Here is a 17666-nt window from a genome sequence, read left to right as displayed (position 1 = left end):
CTTCACCAGTGCATTTAATTTTTAAATAGTGTTTGACACAGAGTGTTTTTAATTACAGGGTTCTTTATAAACATCAGCTAAGCATTCTAGAATCTGGGGCAGTGTAATACACAGGGACAAGCACAAACACCCATATCTAGTTGCATAGGAGAACAATTGCAAAGGCAAGACAATTCCAATATTATTCATTCTAATGGCATCAAGAGAAAATATCAGACTGAAACAGCATGAAGCTGTGACACATACCCACCTTTCAACAGATTTTCCAAATAGCCATAAGTATACTGAAGCATCATTAAAAGTATCTATAATCAGAACATTCCTTATTAGGACTTGCTAGACTATAATGCCATCTTAATAACTAATATTTGGATACATATACCCAAGTTAAGAGCAGTACAGTAGTAAGAGGACTGATATCTTTTCAGAATTGGCAATTAAGCTGCACTGCAGTCTCAAACACCCTACCCATTCAAAGAGCAGATAGGCAATAAAACTAAAGCTCCTGATACAGTGCAGGCAAAGGAAGGCAACTGATCTCAAGAAGGTGGTTGACAGCCTTATATATCCCTGCTACTGTTATATGTGTAGGTGTGGTTTATCTGAATGTGTTATCAACCCCTTTTCTGTTTTACCTTTACCTCCTGAAAGGAGTTCTACCAAAAAGAGAAGCATCAAATGACAATGCCTGAAGATCTTCCAGAGACATTTGAACACTGTGCGGAAATGTTCAGACAGAATCTATTGTCATACCAAAGTCAGACAGATGATTACTACAACTCCTGTCTTAAAGGTAAATTAATTCAGTTAAGACTTAATTTCACTGAAAATTGCAATGAATCAAGAATTATGTAGCCCAGTGGAAAAACTCCTGTTAAATTCCAGTAAAATACTGGAAATTGGGCCAATAACCTCTTTAATATATTATTGACTACAAGGAGTGTGGCACAAGAGCCCTGGACTAAGTTGAAAGATCTGTACAGGGTAACATCTTTTGGCAAGTGTGTTTCTGTAATCATGGGACCTAGAAAAAGGGCTGTTAGGGGCAGAAAGAGAAAATTCCAACTTGTTTGGTCCTGGCACTGTACATTCAACTTGGCTGGGTTTTCTTTTCTTACAATGACTGCTTCTGTGTTGCATAAACACCCCTACCTTTTCCAAAAAGAATTTCAGGATCAGTTGAAGTTGTTTGAAGAGGAACTCCCTTACGTCTCTCAGTTGGCAGTTGATAGTCTTTTAAAAGAACATGAGCAGAAGCTCAGCAATTCCACTGGTAACATTCGGCACCTCTTCAATAAGCAACTAGAAGAGTGGGAGTGCATGAAGGTACGTATCCTGGACATACCGGAATGCTTCCAGTGTAAACAATGCTAAACGCATCAGAATTATAAAATTTCATTTTATTACTCTCACTGTTTGCTTAATCGCTCACTGCTCTCATCATCACAGATTTTGTTTCTGTGTTTGCAGTTAGTCTGCAGTTCTACTGTAAACTTTGTAATTCTAGTAACTCAGTCCTTTCTCTCACTGCTTCCAATGTTAGGCTTCCTCTCTATAATCTTTTACAACTCTGTGGTTTGACTCTTAGGTCTTAAATTTTTTAAGAGCTGGTAACGTTGTGGTATGGCTATACAGTTCATGCAGTATAGGCACTGATGCCTATCTCATTTGTAGGTACTATTGCATATGGACAATGAAATATCATTATTGTATTTTTTAAAAAGGTATATTTTGTTCAGTAATATCAGCTCTGATAACAGAATCATAGTGGAGAGCATGCAGAAAACGTTACAAGTTAGTATTTTCAGATTTTGTCCTTCTGAGTATTAAGTTAAATTCAGGAGAAAAATACAGATATCAAGTTATAAAAATTTCATGTTCACCTCTTGGTAAAGGCATTACTAATTGTGATGACTTGAAAATGATAAACCAGGTGAGATCAGGCCCTGTTCTTCAGCGGATAGACAATTTGTTATATACTGTACTGCAAGGTTTATTTAGTCAGCCTAGGAATAGACCAAATTTTCTTTCTTTCTGAATGTTGTGACATAAAATGCTTGATTTTACTACTTTTTCATTATGACTCAATTGCACGTTCATTATAGAAAGCATTCTTATGTGTTTACTTAAAGGTGGTGCACAAGAATCAATTATGTCCCTCCCTGGGGCATCCAGACAACTTACTTCAGCTGGAAGCTTTGTGCCAAGAGGAATCAAAACGGCAAAAAGACCAAGCTGATGCTATTCATCTCAACACAGAGATGCTTAGGGTAACTATAAAGCCATGGCTTAATATGAGCTTGATAGATGTTGCATTTAGAAAGAACAGATTTTGGATAGTTTTTTTCTTCTGCATCAAAAGTAAACTGAAAAATGTTTTCAGTTTTAGTGTTCACACGGTATCTTTAAGTTATGTCTCAGCAGCATTAGTATAATATATGCATAAACGCATATGTGCATGTACAAGCACATCGATTTGTTGTGGATCTAACTGATTTTTTGTATCACTCATAGAACATACTGAGTAAGTGATGACCTCTTTTACTGGTAGAGTCGTTGGATATGAGTCTACATTTAGAGTAACAGTGACATCCTCTGGTTAAGTTATTTTACTTGCAGAAGACAGATGCCTGGAAGGTTTTTTTCTGTGTGCGTTTCATTAGCACAAGTAATTGGCATTTCTCCATATAAGATGAAGAACTCGAATAAGCAAAACTTTACAGGAGACACTCAAGAATCAAAACACTCCTGCTCCACACACATTTCCTGCTCCATCATCTAGGGTTATTGAAAGTCAGTTTTCCAGCAGTAAAGCTCTTTTATTTCTCTCAGGCCACCTACTGAAAATTCTATACTGTCTGCAGATTTTTATTTTTTTTTAATTCCTAAGTAATACTTCCTCCTCTTAGCTCTGAAACACACACAGAAACAAACATAACCTTTTTCAGAATAATATCTGTTGAAAGCACTTCTGCTCAAAGTACCTGAATTCCAAAATGTCCTTTGCTCAGGCAGAAGGATGCATTTACAGATTGCTGTTTCTATCAGGTTTAAATGCTCAACCCAAATATACAATTACAGGACAACTATACCCAGAACTCTATAACTTTTTATACGTTATCTTAGGTAATCAAGTAATGTTGAGAACTCTGCAGAAAAACACTTTTAGATCCTTTTATGTGCAATTGAGAGCCTTGTCTGTGATCTGCAGCTGTTGCAAAGCATCAAGGTTGGAGAGTTGTGTAGTTCTTCTGGAGCTAAACTAAAAGGAGATGAGATCAAATTATCAAAGGAATTCCTTTCACTTGTATCCAATGTCCCAACAGGACTGTGCTATTGAGTGTGCTCAGAACTTTGTTTCTGCACTAGCTGCCTTCACAGAAAAGCTGCTTCTGGAATTGGATGAAAGTATCACGACTGATGACATACAAGTACCGAGTAAGTAAAGATGAAATTGCTTGTTGAAAGTACTACTCCATTCTCAAAGACTGCAGAAGACTTTCCCTAGAAAGAGGAGACCTTTGTATTCTATAGTTCTTTCAGTGGAAAAATTTGCATGAACGCAAATGCAAAGCTATTTCTTGAAAGTGAAGAGCATCTAGCTGTATATAAATACTTCAAAACAATATTACGACTGCCCATGTTTTGTTGCTGCTGAGTGTATCTTATATTATCTCTCAGATAGTGAAACACCAAGGGAAAAGACATCCATGTTAATCCGTCGTAAAGAAGCTGGACTTCCTCTAGAAATCTGCAAAGCTGAACAGTTAATTGAACGTGGGAGCAGGTAATATTTGAAGACGCTGAACAGTGTTGTATTCAATTTTTTCTTCCCTAAACTGACATCAGACACTGTCCTTGTAAGTCTTTTGCTCCACTTGTTAAAACTGCTGAATAATATGCTTGTCTTTAGTGAGGTCATTTAGCCAGTAATGGGGCAGGTTGGATGGGTAATGATTTTAAAGAAAGAATAGCGATCGATCCAGATTAATGTGAATTATGTATTATATTGTAAAGCAATTTAATATAAATTTTATTGCTGTGTCACTTTGCTTACCACTATTTACCACTTGACCATTTTCAAACTTGTGGAGTATACTGTGTATTTTCACTCAGAAGACATGGATTCTATTTACTGTGCAGAGCTTTGGAGGCTTTAAAAGAAAAAAGTCGTACTAAAAAAAAATCTTTTACATTTAAAATATGTTGTATGAACTAATATGATCTGCTCTCTTCTATTCTAACGTTCTCTCTCATGGGTTTTTATTTTGGTTTGATCTGTTTTTTTAAAGGACTTGGCCAGGAATACCCATGACCACTCTTACAGACAATTCAGACTATATTATCTGCAAAGAAACTGCATCAGTTACAACAGCAAAGACTACGATGGGCCACATAGCAGCAGCAGAAGCAAGAGATGCTGTATATAAGGTTGGTCTGTGGGAAAGGACTGTTATGAAGTGCAGGGTAGGGGGGAGGCTGTTACTGTTGTGGGTTTGTTTGTTTTAAGATTAAAATTATAGGTAGGTATGTTTTTAATACACGTAGCATTAAAGTCATATTCACCATGTATAGAAATCCACTCCGTTGTCCATTTCTTTGTGATGTCAAAAAGCAGACAGTTGGTTTTTCAGGGAGCCCCCTCTTTCAGATACATTACATTGAGGAATTGTTTTAGCAGAGAAGCATGGATAGTGTCAGAAATTTAATGCATTTCACCAGCATCACAATTCAGAAAGTAGTTACTTTCACCATATCTACACAATGCCATTTCAATACAGCTGAGACTCTGATTTGCACTGACTATAGCTTGTGAAACAGTAGTATCCAGCAATTAGGGGAGTATTCTTATGATAAATCATTTTGGAATAAATTACTGGTGTTTACACATCTGTCCTGGAATTAATCTTATTCCTAGTGAAGAGAATTCATTTTAAAAACATATATTTTTAATAGGGAAACATAAAATACACAGTCAACAGGCAAACACCATTAAAACTATACATTTGCATGAGTGTTTTATGTGTATAGTTATGGGTCACAGTACACTTCCGAAGTGAAGGTAGAGTACTGATTGTGTGCATATAGTAAATACATGCCACAGTAATGTTTTCCTGAATGTGTAGTGCAGACTCTGTAATAAAGGTACTTTGAGTTTCTTGTGGTAGTTCACAAGTTTTTGTTTAGGTAAAGTACCTTTTTATCAGCTTTGTAATAATTCAGTTCATAATGATAACTTAGAAAGTCCTAGGTAGAGTCAGAGTACATTCTTTTCGAGATGCACGCCTCTTCCTCTCTCTTCTCTAAAGAAGGTATCTCTTTAATCATAGGAGCCTAATGGAAGGGAGATAAAGATCTTGCATTTTATAAAAATTTAAATATTGTAGATAGTGGAATTTCAGAAGTATTTAAAATGAACACAGAAGAAGGCAATGAATAAGTCATTGCTCATATATTTCTATTGTCTAAGGCAGAAAATAAGTGTCCTGCATGCAATCATCTGATATTGAATAGGACTTGGAATTAGGCAAAGTAAAATTATGTCTTATTACTACTAATTTTGTCCTTTGTTGTTGTTATTTCTACAGAAATACATATGTAAATTTGAGCAGCACTTTGCCCAGATCAAGAAAGAAAGTACATCTCAGCTGGTGGCAGTTCAGCATTGGGAAAACTGGTGGAAACAGTCCATCCAGAAGATTAAGCAGTTCTATATGTGATCAGCCAAATCTTGTTAATGTTCTTATTCGACAAATAAAAGTACTCTTTAACAGAGAAAAAGTTATCATACTGTATCTTTGCTGGAGTAATTGAGGAACGTAAGTTGCTTTCTGAATGGTGAATTACATTATCATCCTTATTCAAGCTCTCCCTGTTCTCTTTTTAACTTGTTTTTTTGTTCACTAATTTTCTGTTACTGAAAAATACCGGTCTAAACAGATCAAAGTTGTATGTACTTACAGCTGCATTTTACTGTAGTCCTGCAACAGTGTTTCTGGCACGCACACTTATGTTCAAATTCATTGTTGGTGTGAACAGACAAGTTTGTTCTAACGTCAGAGATGTTACAGATACGGTTCAACGGAATTTTGTATTTTTATTATTTCTGTTGCGCTGAGCAAGTGCAGTGGTGAAAGAATCTTTTTTTTTTTTTTTCCCTCCTGAAATAAAAACTGACGAATGTGCTGTAAATGAAACGTAGACTCCGTACAGTCGGTTCTCAGTTGAAGTTAACTCATTGTGGTGCTAGCTGGAACGTGAGAACCTGCACAGCTAGAAGCCCAGCAGTGCGTTTCGACTAAAGCCCACGTTCAAGACTCAGGCAAGGTTGATTGGGTCTGTCATGGCACAGCCTTAAGTTATAATTGTTAAAGGCAGCCTGTGTTAAGATGGAATCCAGCAAGGAAACTTTCTTCAGCACAGAAGATGGCCTTCCTGTGGGTGTCTTTTCTCCACGTTCTGAATGACACTGTTTTTTACATTCTGTACTCAGAGCTGCTTACTTCGTTTCTAGAAATCTGAAGTACAGGTTTAGAAACTTGAGTTGATCTGCAAAGAAAATTGTCCATGGAATGGTCTACAAATGAGGTATTTATCTGCAATTTTTAGTACTTTCTATAGCAGGGCTTGAAAATAATATACTGCTTTGTTCTGGGAGGTCAGGCAAGTTCATTTATGCATAATATAGTAACTTTCAACTATATTTCTTTTAAAAACTCTTTGAACAGCTTTGAGAAACATGAATAACTATTTAAAAAACATTCAGTTATTTTTCTGTTAGGAAATCCTGTTATTAACTGCAACCCTGTGTATTTCATTTTTGTTTGTATTCATTATGAATCCTAGAGCTGTGGATCAGTTTAGGACAATATGGTAAATGTCACAGATGGTTTTAGATGCAAGGAAATGTTCTGAACTCATCTGGCTCCGGTGTTCCTGAAGATTTGCAGCAGAGAAAATGAAGCAAAAGGAGAATGCATCAGCTGCACTCCTAATGATGCAATATTTCAAAGTATATGCATTGCATTTCCTGAGCAATTAGATGTCTACTCTGCAAAGGCATATGGACATACACAAAGCCTTTTAAAAATAGCTGAAATCACACTAAAATAATCAGAATGCACATCTTTTTTTTTTTTTTTTCTTCTCTGTGTTAATCTTACCATTCGGTTTGAGGATAATTTTTTTTTTCTTCTGTCTGTCCTTTGCCATTACCCAAGTTCTCTGCTCTCAGTCTGTACAATGAGTGCAGGAGGATGGTCAGTCTCCTGGGTATCCTTATTTCCTGAGCCTATCTGCAAAGTGGTTCTGGTTTATATTTTCATTTATGCTTTTGAAGAAAACTTGAGAAGATGTTTATGAAATTTGTTAAGTGGTGTCCAGCTGGGAGGGACAGCAAGGACCATGGAAAGAAGAATTAATTCAGGGCTTGATGATTTAGAAAAACAAATGGACTACCTGGAATTATGCTCCATTTTCAGGCTATTACAAGGCTTTATATGTCATAAACCTGGCTAGGAGAGATTCCACAGAAAAGATGTGTGGAGTGCATTTGGATACAGGCTGAACATCACCACCGGTGCTGTGCTCTGGAAGAGGAGGCAAGTGTAGAGGAACGGATGAACTGTCACAGTATTTCAGTTAAGGGGGGTAATCCTGCTCTTCTCAGTACTGGTGAGGCCTCTGCAGGATTACTCTCACATTTTATGAGAATGGACTGATTCAAGGGAGAGAAGAGGGAAGGAAACATCATAGTCTTCAGATACGTAAAAGGAGTCCCCAGGTGCATGATCATTGTCATAAAAAAACACAGACCCAAAATGCAGCAAGGGAGATCCTGAACAGGAAGATGTTAAGAAGCCTGATGGGAAGTGCAGTAAAGTGCTGGCATAGGCTGCATACCCATCGTATGTCTTGCCTGCTCTTAATGTCAAATTGAAAAACTGCTGTTTGAACTCTGCTCTGCACACTTGTGAGCAGGAAAGGGATTAAACTGAGCTTTTAAGGTTAGACAGCTGAGCTGGGGGAAGTTGATTTTTATGGCTGCTGAAAACAGAGGAGTAGTTAATTTATTTTTTTTTCAGTAAGTAAATATCATTACCTAATACGTGTTATTGTCATCTAAAGTTTCTTTGCTGGTATCAGACCTCAGTTTACCTTCCTCCTACATGCAGCTTCTGTCTCTGGCGGTGAAAGATGGAGTTTATCAGCCAAAATGACAGCTGTATTAGCCCTGCATATCACCTGATATGATTCAGTCAGGTGAATTTACTAAATTGCAAAGGTGTGTGATTTAGATGAATACATAGAGAACATGTATTCATAACGTACACACAGAAACTAGAATCAGTTCAGAAAGGTTCCCGCTTCAGTTATAACTGTGCTCGTTTCTCGCTGAAATGAGAGACCTCTCAAGCATTTTACATAATCCACCTCAGTGACTAAGCAGCATGGCTCTAGCTGTCTAGCTCGTTCCAGCTATCTGATTTCAGAAAGATTGAATTAATTTGAAGCTGTTTGAAGAACTTTATGCTCCTATGAAAGAAAAAAATCAACGTTTCTCTCATTTTGAGGTATTTGTAACTGATTTTCCCTTGTTATTTTGTTCTTTGCAGATTGAAAGCTGCTGGAAGTAAGAAGTTGCCTTTCCTTCTACTCTAGAAGAGATGTTTTCCAGGAAAGTGGTGGGATCTCTTCTCTGTCTATCTGTTGTTATCACACTTATCTGGTAAGCATTTGCTAACGAGCTTTATCATGTTTAAATCATGAGCTTCCTGGCTGTACGTATACCGTAGTAAAAAGCATAACAGCAGAATAACAAATACAGGCCGTGCATTTTATGGGAAGTGCCTGTTACAGCTTGTAAGAAAGAGCAATGATTAGTATAACGGGTAAAGTAACAGTAGTAGGGGAATAAGCCTCTGAAGGGAGAGAGGAAAAGACTAATTTTGTCCAAATGGGGCAGCTAACACCGTGTCTGACTAACAAACAACTGTTCAAGTACAGAACATTCCAGTTACTTTTCACTTCAGACCTTAAGATCTGTCTCTTCAAAAGGTCTAAACTCACTCCAAGGTAACTAGGGATAGCTTGTACCTTTCAAACATGGAAGATGTTTGTAACATGGAGGACATTGACTCCCGAGTATGCTTTGTAAATTCTTCTGAAAAAAATCAAATTAAATTATTATTAATCATACTGTATTTCTGATGTTGCAATTTGTTGTTATTTCACATTGTGGGCAGTTGTATTTCACCACTAGCTAAGTGATCCTATATAAGAAACCATAGAGGTTGTGATCAAAACTGAAAGTAGACAAAAGCCTATGTACCTGTTCATCTGTTATGTAAATTAAGACAGCATTTAACAGTTTCAGAAAGTGTCTATATGTCACATCAGTATATATTGCATACTTATCCATTTTGAACATTGCCTTGTGAATCTCCATTTGTGTACAATTTTTGAAAACACATAGTTTTACATTTTGTAGATCACTTGATGTAAATAGTAATATTTAGTCCTGACGTTTCAAGCTGGATGCTTCTGGATTCCTTTTAACCCTTTTTTAAAGGAGGCAAGCAGTTAACTAGAGTTACTTCTCAAAATCTACGCCAGATTCTGAAAGTATTTTGGAAAATACCTGAAAGATATATTTCAATGCTGCCTGTCTTAAAATATTTCTTCGTTATCACTTACAGGATTACAGTTGGGAATGGGAAAGTGCACTACCTCCCCTATTACCTTCCTTGCCCTGAAATCTTGTAAGTCTCACGTTTTATATGTAACGAGTAATATAGATCATTGTTACAAGAGCTGTACTTCTCTGACAGTTATTACCAAGTAGTCACTTGTTCTTTATTTTATGCAAAGATGAATCTATAATTAGTCACTTTCTTCAAATAAAATGGTGACAATTCAACTTGTTTTGCTTTAGTCTGCTTCCCCTTCAGTACAGCTCTCTGTTTGTACAGCTTGGATGAGGTCTTGTTTGTTGTGTGTCACAGACTGTGACTAACAGGTTAATGTTGGGTTCGTTATCAGGGTGTAATCACGCACGTACACATGTACACACAGGATCTCACTGTGCTTTGAGATGTGGGTTAAGTCTCTCACCTTGCTGGACGGAGAAACTTAAGTAAGAGAGGTGAAGTGAAAGATCCCATAAGGCCACAAGGATTTCTGGCAGAGTTAGGAATAACGCATTAGTCTCCTAACCATGTTCTTTAGTGTATGATCTGTGCTTTCAATTCCGTTTAAGAATTTACTTGTGTTATGGCAGCAGTTGAGACTATGTGGTGAACAAACTGAAAGGGTGGCTGCTTCTCCAGAAAACGCTAAGGAGTCAGTTTCACTGCGTGATGCAAACTAATTTAAAGTTAACTGACCTAGCATGAATCCTAACAGCCATCTCAAAGCTGCATAAAAGGAATTTGTACTGTGAAGGAGCAAGATATTTAGGCTGACTTCACTGCCATATTGGACCACAGCCATAACACGGCATTCAGCAGGTTTACCCATCCTTTATAAGGATCTATTGACCTTGTAAACACAACAGATATGCAAATAGAAAATACGATCTTTTATAGAGGTACTTAAATTATTTCAAGCCATTAAAAATACAGTGTCTTGTAAGATGGTTATTTCTCTGAATTCTGTTCAAAGTGTGACATATTTCAGATAGTTCAGCCCTCCAGGTGAACAGGAAAAGGTGTGTGGGGAATGAAACGCATACATGACCATCACTGGCTGTCCCCAGCAAGCATGTGGCTTTTGACCCCTAAACTCTGATTTGCTCACAGACTTGGAGAGCTGCCAGCATCTCCCCATCGCTGTTTGGTTCTGCATCAAAGCTGTTACTTGTCTGGCAGCCCTTTAAGGTGTGTGCAGGCAGCGCCTAACTCTCTGCACCGGGCAGAGAAGCGCACGCAGCAGCTGGAGTGGGAACTTGGTCAGATGTCAGTACACCAGCAGATCCTGAAGCTAAACCTGGTTCCTGTTTAAAGAAAAAACATGACAATCTCCTTCTTTTCCCACCCCATCATGCAGCTCCATGAAACTCCAATACACAGAAGAGAAGCCGATCCAACTTTTCCCCCAGTAAGTGATGGCTTTTCATTCCCTGACCTTTAAACTGCTGTTCCTTTCTTCCAGGCATATTCATGTATTATTCAGTGGATATTTCTTCCTTTTTGCAGATTATTTTATCAGCAGCCAAGAGTACTGGCCCCAAAGTAAGTTTCTTTTTTTGAACTTTGCTGTTTGTTTCTTACTCTTGCAAGTTAGAGAGCTGCTGACTTTGGTTCGGGTGCTCTGTAGCACTCAAAATTTCAAAGTTCTGATATACACTGAACAGTACATTGTTCCATGAGAAGCCTAACTGCATGTATATGTTTATAGCTGTCTATGCTGCTCTAAGATTGAGCACAGTCACTGTACACTTGCTACCATACCTACCGTAAATTCCCAGTTAATACATTAGCACACATTCAGCCTGCCTACACAGCTGCTGCCAAGGACTCTTTCTGAGATTGGAGACGTAGTAGCTGGAAGACAGTAAGAAATAAATAACTTCTGGAACTGTTCGATAGCTTTAACCAGCTGTGGGTGAGCTTTGAATCCATTTCAGGGCAAAATCAAGCAAGTGCCTTGTATGACCTTCAGCAATGGTTTTGGCTAACCTGCTGGATCTTACCCTGGAACAAATTACAGGCACTCATAAAGGCCAGTCTGTCTGAGAGGCAGTCGAACCAGTGATTTTAAACAGACATGGAAGGCTTCAGGCAGCAGCAGCCAAGATGTGACTTAGGCAAATGTTCCTTGTCAGCTCGCGTTTGTTAGCAGCCTCCTTTGGGCCAGCTCATATGACCCGACTCTTACCTCTAGCAGCTCCCCTTCAACAGCCACCATTCTGACACACATTAATAAACGCTCCCTGTAGCAAGGTTTTTACCTTGTTGTTTTGATGGGATGTGCGAGGCCCGAATATTTCTCTCCCCCACGTTGGAATAAATTAATGTGCAAAATCAGCTCGTGCAGGGACTGAAGTAAACGCGGAGAGTATCATGTAGCTGTTAGTGCTGTGACTCGTGTGCACTGAGTGGGTGCATACCATGGAAATGAGTCATCGGGAAACCCAGGGCAGCTCTGTAAGATCCGATGAAAAAAGAGCCCTATTTAGAGAAAAAACAACATAGATTTCCTTCTTCCCCCTCTCTTTTCTCTCTCTATGCCGTGTCCTCACCCCCTCCCCAATTAACCCAGAAGGAGAACAGCTGAGTTAATACATTTTATACAAACCAAATTCTTCTCGTGTGATTTCATCTCCTAATCGTATGCATTACTATAGGAGGGAGTGAACTTGTTATTCTCACATTCTCTCAGAATTAAAGTATTAGATGTGGGTTGAAGGCGTACCGCTACCTCAGGCATCAAACTGCTCCGCGCAGGTCCCTGCGCTGTTATTGGGAGCGCGCCAGGTGGGAGGCTGCTTTGGCCTCCGAGTGTGGTCCCCCACCATGTGGCCGTGACAAATTTCATTAGCAGGGTGATACAGGTCTAGTGGAAATGTGAACAGGCTAGGGTAAAATGGACATTGTAAATAACATCCTGTTTAAAAAATCAAAAAGGTAGGAAACTCTGGAAACAAGGAAGAAAGCCGAAATAGCATTGCATAACTCTAACTGGGCATAGTCGGACTCTGCTGCAAGTATATTGAAAATTTCCACCACCCACACACAAAGAATATTAAGGATTTTCTATAATTGTTACACATTTGAATGATGGCTCACACACAGAATTTCAAATTATATCTGAATGTATTAAAGCTATATATAAATACTGGAAAAATAGACTGTCATGCCACAAGCTGTGTTTTAATAATACAATGACAATGGGGTATATTTCTATAGTAATTTTTATATTGTTACTTCCGCATTAATTCATAAGTAGCTATCTTCATCAGTGATAGCAAACGTGTAGCTTCCCATTCTGTGTGTTCAGCGGTCATTAAACTCTCTTCAGCAGAGAAGTCCTATAAACTTAAATGAGATTTTAGTGTACAATCACTTTTCTTTACAATTCTGTAAACAGTGCTGAATTTCATCCCAGGAACTGAAATGTCTATGCTCTATGAAATTAAATAAGAGTGCAGGAAAATACCTGAACAAAATACCATCCATAATAAGTTAATGCTGACACACTCTTCGGTGCTTCTTTCCCATTGACTGGGCTTGAAACCAAAGGGAGCAGCTACATTTCGTTAACATTCCCTTTCTTTTCTTTCAGGCGTCAGGATGTGCTAACGGTCACACCATGGCTGGCCCCCATCATTTGGGACGGTACCTTCAGTCCTGAGATCCTGGACAGTGCCTACCGGCCACTGAATCTCACCATAGGGGTAACAGCCTTTGCTGTTGGGAAGTAAGTGAACCATTCAGGGGACACGGCTCTGGGGTTGATGTTCTTCCTCTGTGGAAAGCTTGTTTTGGTTTTTCTTGTCCTCAGCAGAGCTGAAGTCTGTTCCAATCTGTAGTAAATTTTAATGCCTGTGTGCTGTGGCCATAATCATACAAGCCTATAAGACGATTCAGCACCCAAGATACCTGAAGTGTGGTCAAGATTTTTAAAGAACTGGCAGGTGCCTTGGGAATTAAAGATATGTAGATAGGTGGTTGGTTGGTCAAAGCAGGGATAATCCACTCATTCCTTGTCCACAGAACTTTACTGCATGTGTAGCGTATGTATCCTTGCAGCAATAGCTAGTCAACACTCTTCATCTCTTGTCTTCACTCACTAAAGTACCCTTTATAATCCACCATGCAGCCCCATGTCTCTGCTGTGCTATTCCTATGTGTCCGTACAGATACACAAGGTTCGTGGGCCGCTTCTTGGAGTCAGCAGAGAAACATTTCATGAAAGGCTACCGGGTGAACTATTATATCTTCACTGACAACGCTGAGACAATCCCCAACGTCCAGCTGCAACCTGGTCGAAGATTTGTCATTGTCCCTGTCAAGAAGTACCCCAGCTGGCAGGAGTTCTCCGTGCGCAGGATGGAGGCCATAAATAAGCACATAGCAGAGACGAGCCACCAGGAGGTGGACTACCTCTTCTGCCTGCACATTGACATGGTGTTCTGCAACGCCTGGGGGCCTGAGACCCTGGGTGACATGGTAGCAGCCATACACCCTGGCTATTTCAACGTCCCTCGAAGCCAGTTCCCGTATGAGAGAAGGAGCTCTTCAGCAGCCTACATCCCTGATGGAGAAGGGGACTTCTACTATGGAGGAGCTGTGTTTGGAGGGCTGGTCAGGAAGGTCTATGAGTTCACCAAGACTTGCCACATGACGATCCTGACAGACAAAGCCAACGGAATCATGGCGGCCTGGAAGGAAGAAAGCCACCTCAACAGACACTTTCTCTCCCACAAACCCTCCAAAGTACTCTCTCCAGAGTATTTATGGGATGACAGCAAGCCAAAGCCCCCTGAAATTCACCTCATACGCTTTTCCACAGTGGATAAGAACTATAAAGAGATATGAGATCCTTTCACAGATGTTCTCCACGTGATCAAACCCACTGAATATTAGCTCCCAGAGAATAGGCCCCACTGTGAATATTTGGTCGCACTGTGAACAAACTGAGAAAGGAACATGTGTATATTTTCTCTGGAGATTGGGAGTCTTAAAGCGTTTCAGAAGCAGCAGCCGAAGTGGAGATGAGAATGGAAAGGTTTCTGGGTTTCCTAATCTTTGTAAATACAGGTGTTCCACTTGAGGCTGCAGCACACAAAAAGCTATCAAAAAGGCCAGCTATCAAATGTAAGGCTGTCCTTATAGCAGGGCTGCAGATGTCACTGCCTGAGTATTTTTCCTACAGAAACTTAGGCAGGATCAAAACAGTGTTTTACATTGCTGTGGAGAAAGAAAGACATAGTTACATAAAGAACTTTCCACTTAATAAAATAATAACAAAATGTGCAGGGTAATAAATTTTCATGTACCGTGGTTTAAACTCACAATGTTTGTCAGGATCAGGAAGAAACTTGCCCTCAGAGCAGGTTACACCTGATTAGTGTGCAGCAGGATTTCTTGGGCCTTCTTGGCAGTGGGCTGGTGCCAGCCATTGCCAGTAAGAATCCTGGCCTGACAGGACAAATCGTGTGGATTCACATAGCAGCCATCTTCCAAATTCCAGTCTGTGTTTTGCAGACCTGAATTTAGACAGAACTGGCACAGTTCAGACCCAGACTGAACTCCTTTGGGTTTGTTCCAATCACAGATGTGCTCTGAACCTTTTCCCCCGTTCGCATGTCTCTGGGGATTATGTAATCTTTTCCAACACAGAAAATCTGGTATGGGAGGTCCATGTTCTTATCCGTTGCTTCAGTCCTTTCCAACTTTTCTAAGCTCTGTGAAATAAATTGGCTAGAAGTCGTTGGAACCAACAGTAACAGCTGGTGCATTTCCAGCAAGCAGGGTGATTTCATTTCATAATGAAATGAGCTAGTTAAACCGTGGGTTCAGCCTAGAGCTGGAAATAGGCTGGGGTTAACATTTCTTTTGCTTGAATACGATGAGAAGTCGAACCAGGTGGTTTGCAGCCTTAAAAGCCTGAGAGCTCACTCAGGTGAAGAGGCGTGGGTGATGACCAAACGCAGGGGAACGGCCACCAACAGCTGCATAACTGATTATCAGCTGAGGTCACGGCATGGAGGTTTGTGTGCCGCCTCCCCTGCTGCAGTGCATTGCCTGTAAATATCTCCCCTATTAGCTCCTGGGCATGCTACCGAAGGGTGGTGCACGTCCGTGCTGTGGTCGTTTAATGCCAGCAGGCAGCCAGAGCCCAGGGAACAGCCAAGAGGAGCAGAGCTGGGTGTTGCTGCCATGCTGCACAGTACAGGGAGGAGAAGCAGGGGTGAAAGGGCTAGGCTGGCTGTTTCTAAGGGAACAGTTTAAAAAAAAAAGGCTTATTTGGCAGAGAGAGAGAGAAAATGGGGAAGAGGTGCCTGACTGTACTTGCTTCTCTTCACATGAGAAAGTTGTGTGGCAGTGCATCACGTACTGAAAGCTTTAGGGCCCCACCATTGATTGCAGATGACTGAACTACCCATTTCAGCCCTATGTGAGCAGGCGGAGAATGGCCCGTGTCGCTGCAGGCATTTCCTCTTGCAGAAGGCTCATTGGAAAACCTTTCACAGCACCCACAATAGGGGTAAGGTACACAAAGCACCTCCAGCCCCAGACCCCTAGAGGCAGCCTGGGCTGTTGCTTCATGCTTTCTCCATCAGAGGGTCTGCCCTATCGTGTTTTCTGAGCGCTGTGGTGCTGGAGGACGACACCCCTCCGACATAACCAAACCAGAAGGGATTGTGCTGCGAAGATGTCTGTGTTTGGTAACCACGGAACCTCATCTAGACCAAAAGGGTGAAGAAAGATCCTTATCCTAATCTTTCCGAAAGGACGTATTCCTGCCAAACCCACGATTAATACTGAATATTTTCTGTTCGTGAAACAATAGTGTCCAAAGCCCATGACTGAAAGTAGGGTTTCATTATGCCAGTTACTATATATATGCATATGGATTCCTTTTCAAGCCAGAAGGAACTGTCTGGTCCGATCTCCTGCACAGGCCAGGCCAGATAATTTTATCTCCTGATGTCAGTATCAAGCTCACGATACGTGGCTGAGCTGTGCTAGATCTCTTAGAAAAGCATTCAGACCCAATAAAAACTTCAAGTGATACAGAAACCACAAGCCCGTAGATCAGCTGTGCCGATGGTTAATTCCTCCTGTGCCTTAATTCTGTTCTAAATTGGTCTGTGTTTTCAGCCGCTGAACTTCCTTCTGCCATGCTGGATGATTCGGATTCCTGTACAGATATTCATAGTCTATACCAAATCCACCATGAGAGGAAATTCCCCACCACAAAAAAATGTGCGATAGAAGGTGTTTCTGGAGTATGTGTTCTGAAAAATCTTTCGTGAAAGGCTTGGTCTCCTGCTCTGCTTCCTGTGTGTCCTTTCGGCTGGATTTAAGACCCAGACCTTCCCCCTGTTACTGGCAGAGCGATGGACTCATCTGTGCAGTGCCAAACACGTTCATCTTCTTGGCAGGACGCAGCTTCTCCCCAGGGGAAGGTCTTCTGTCGCATGACACCGTTCTGCTCGACAGGGCTGCGATTTGGAGCGCTACCTAGAGAGTGCCTCTGTCTCCAGGGAGCAGAAGAACGTGACAGCAGGAACACGCTCCCCGGTGCAGCGTGGGGGATGCTTCCTGAATCAGCTCATGTCCTCCTCTTAATTAATGAAAGTCTGGACTTCTGTCATCATCGCCTCCTGCTGATTAATCCCCCTCCCCCAGCACCAGCAGCAAGCTTTCCTTCTCTCGGTTGGGTTGTGCAGCCTGACACCCGTGGCACACGCAGGGACCTACGTGCTGGTCTGAGTTTCCCACCAACCTCCGCTGCTCTGTGGGGAAACTGAGGCACGGAGTAATAAAGCAACAGACTGGTTCTGTGTGCGGGGGGTCTGCCTTCACTCACCGCAGGGGACAGTGCCACCTCACACATCCCCATGCCAGGGGAATTCGGACTTAGGGACACACACATACGGTACTGCACAGAAATGAATTGGCACATGTAAATAAATCACCAGCTGATTTATGCTG

The 17666-nt window shown here is 40.7% G+C and overlaps 2 protein-coding genes and 1 long non-coding RNA gene across 5 annotated transcripts in view; 2 read left to right on the top strand and 1 right to left on the bottom strand.

Annotated features, from left to right (window-relative positions):
• CCDC180 (coiled-coil domain containing 180) overlaps positions 1 to 6197 on the top strand; it is a 24384-nt gene extending 18187 nt beyond the window's left edge. For both annotated transcript variants that reach the window (XM_083807509.1, XM_083807508.1), the window contains exons 31-37: positions 652 to 793; positions 1166 to 1326; positions 2133 to 2270; positions 3327 to 3438; positions 3682 to 3787; positions 4293 to 4431; positions 5589 to 6197. In XM_083807509.1, the coding sequence (XP_083663635.1) occupies positions 652 to 793; positions 1166 to 1326; positions 2133 to 2270; positions 3327 to 3438; positions 3682 to 3787; positions 4293 to 4431; positions 5589 to 5720 (930 nt within the window). In that variant the 3' untranslated portion in view covers positions 5721 to 6197. The remainder of the gene's footprint in view (positions 1 to 651; positions 794 to 1165; positions 1327 to 2132; positions 2271 to 3326; positions 3439 to 3681; positions 3788 to 4292; positions 4432 to 5588) is intronic.
• The window catches only part of LOC310884941, a 20174-nt gene extending 6912 nt beyond the window's left edge, over positions 1 to 13262 (bottom strand). For both annotated transcript variants that reach the window (XR_014574474.1, XR_014574475.1), the window contains exons 1-2: positions 11951 to 13262; positions 10798 to 10993 (exon numbers count right to left, since the gene is read on the bottom strand). This is a non-coding gene — a long non-coding RNA (uncharacterized lncRNA). The remainder of the gene's footprint in view (positions 1 to 10797; positions 10994 to 11950) is intronic.
• Positions 6237 to 17666, top strand: LOC310884940 (globoside alpha-1,3-N-acetylgalactosaminyltransferase 1). Its single transcript, XM_083807511.1, has 7 exons — positions 6237 to 6588; positions 8616 to 8728; positions 9699 to 9761; positions 11047 to 11097; positions 11196 to 11231; positions 13285 to 13419; positions 13862 to 17666. Exons 2-7 carry the CDS (start codon positions 8667 to 8669, stop codon positions 14538 to 14540), a joined length of 1026 nt encoding a protein of 341 aa, XP_083663637.1. The 5' UTR covers positions 6237 to 6588; positions 8616 to 8666; the 3' UTR covers positions 14541 to 17666.

The sequence above is a fragment of the Anser anser genome (assembly GCF_964211835.1).
Source record: "Anser anser genome assembly, chromosome: 21".
Classification (NCBI taxonomy): domain Eukaryota; kingdom Metazoa; phylum Chordata; class Aves; order Anseriformes; family Anatidae; genus Anser; species Anser anser.
This window is presented reverse-complemented; position numbering and strand designations above follow the sequence as displayed.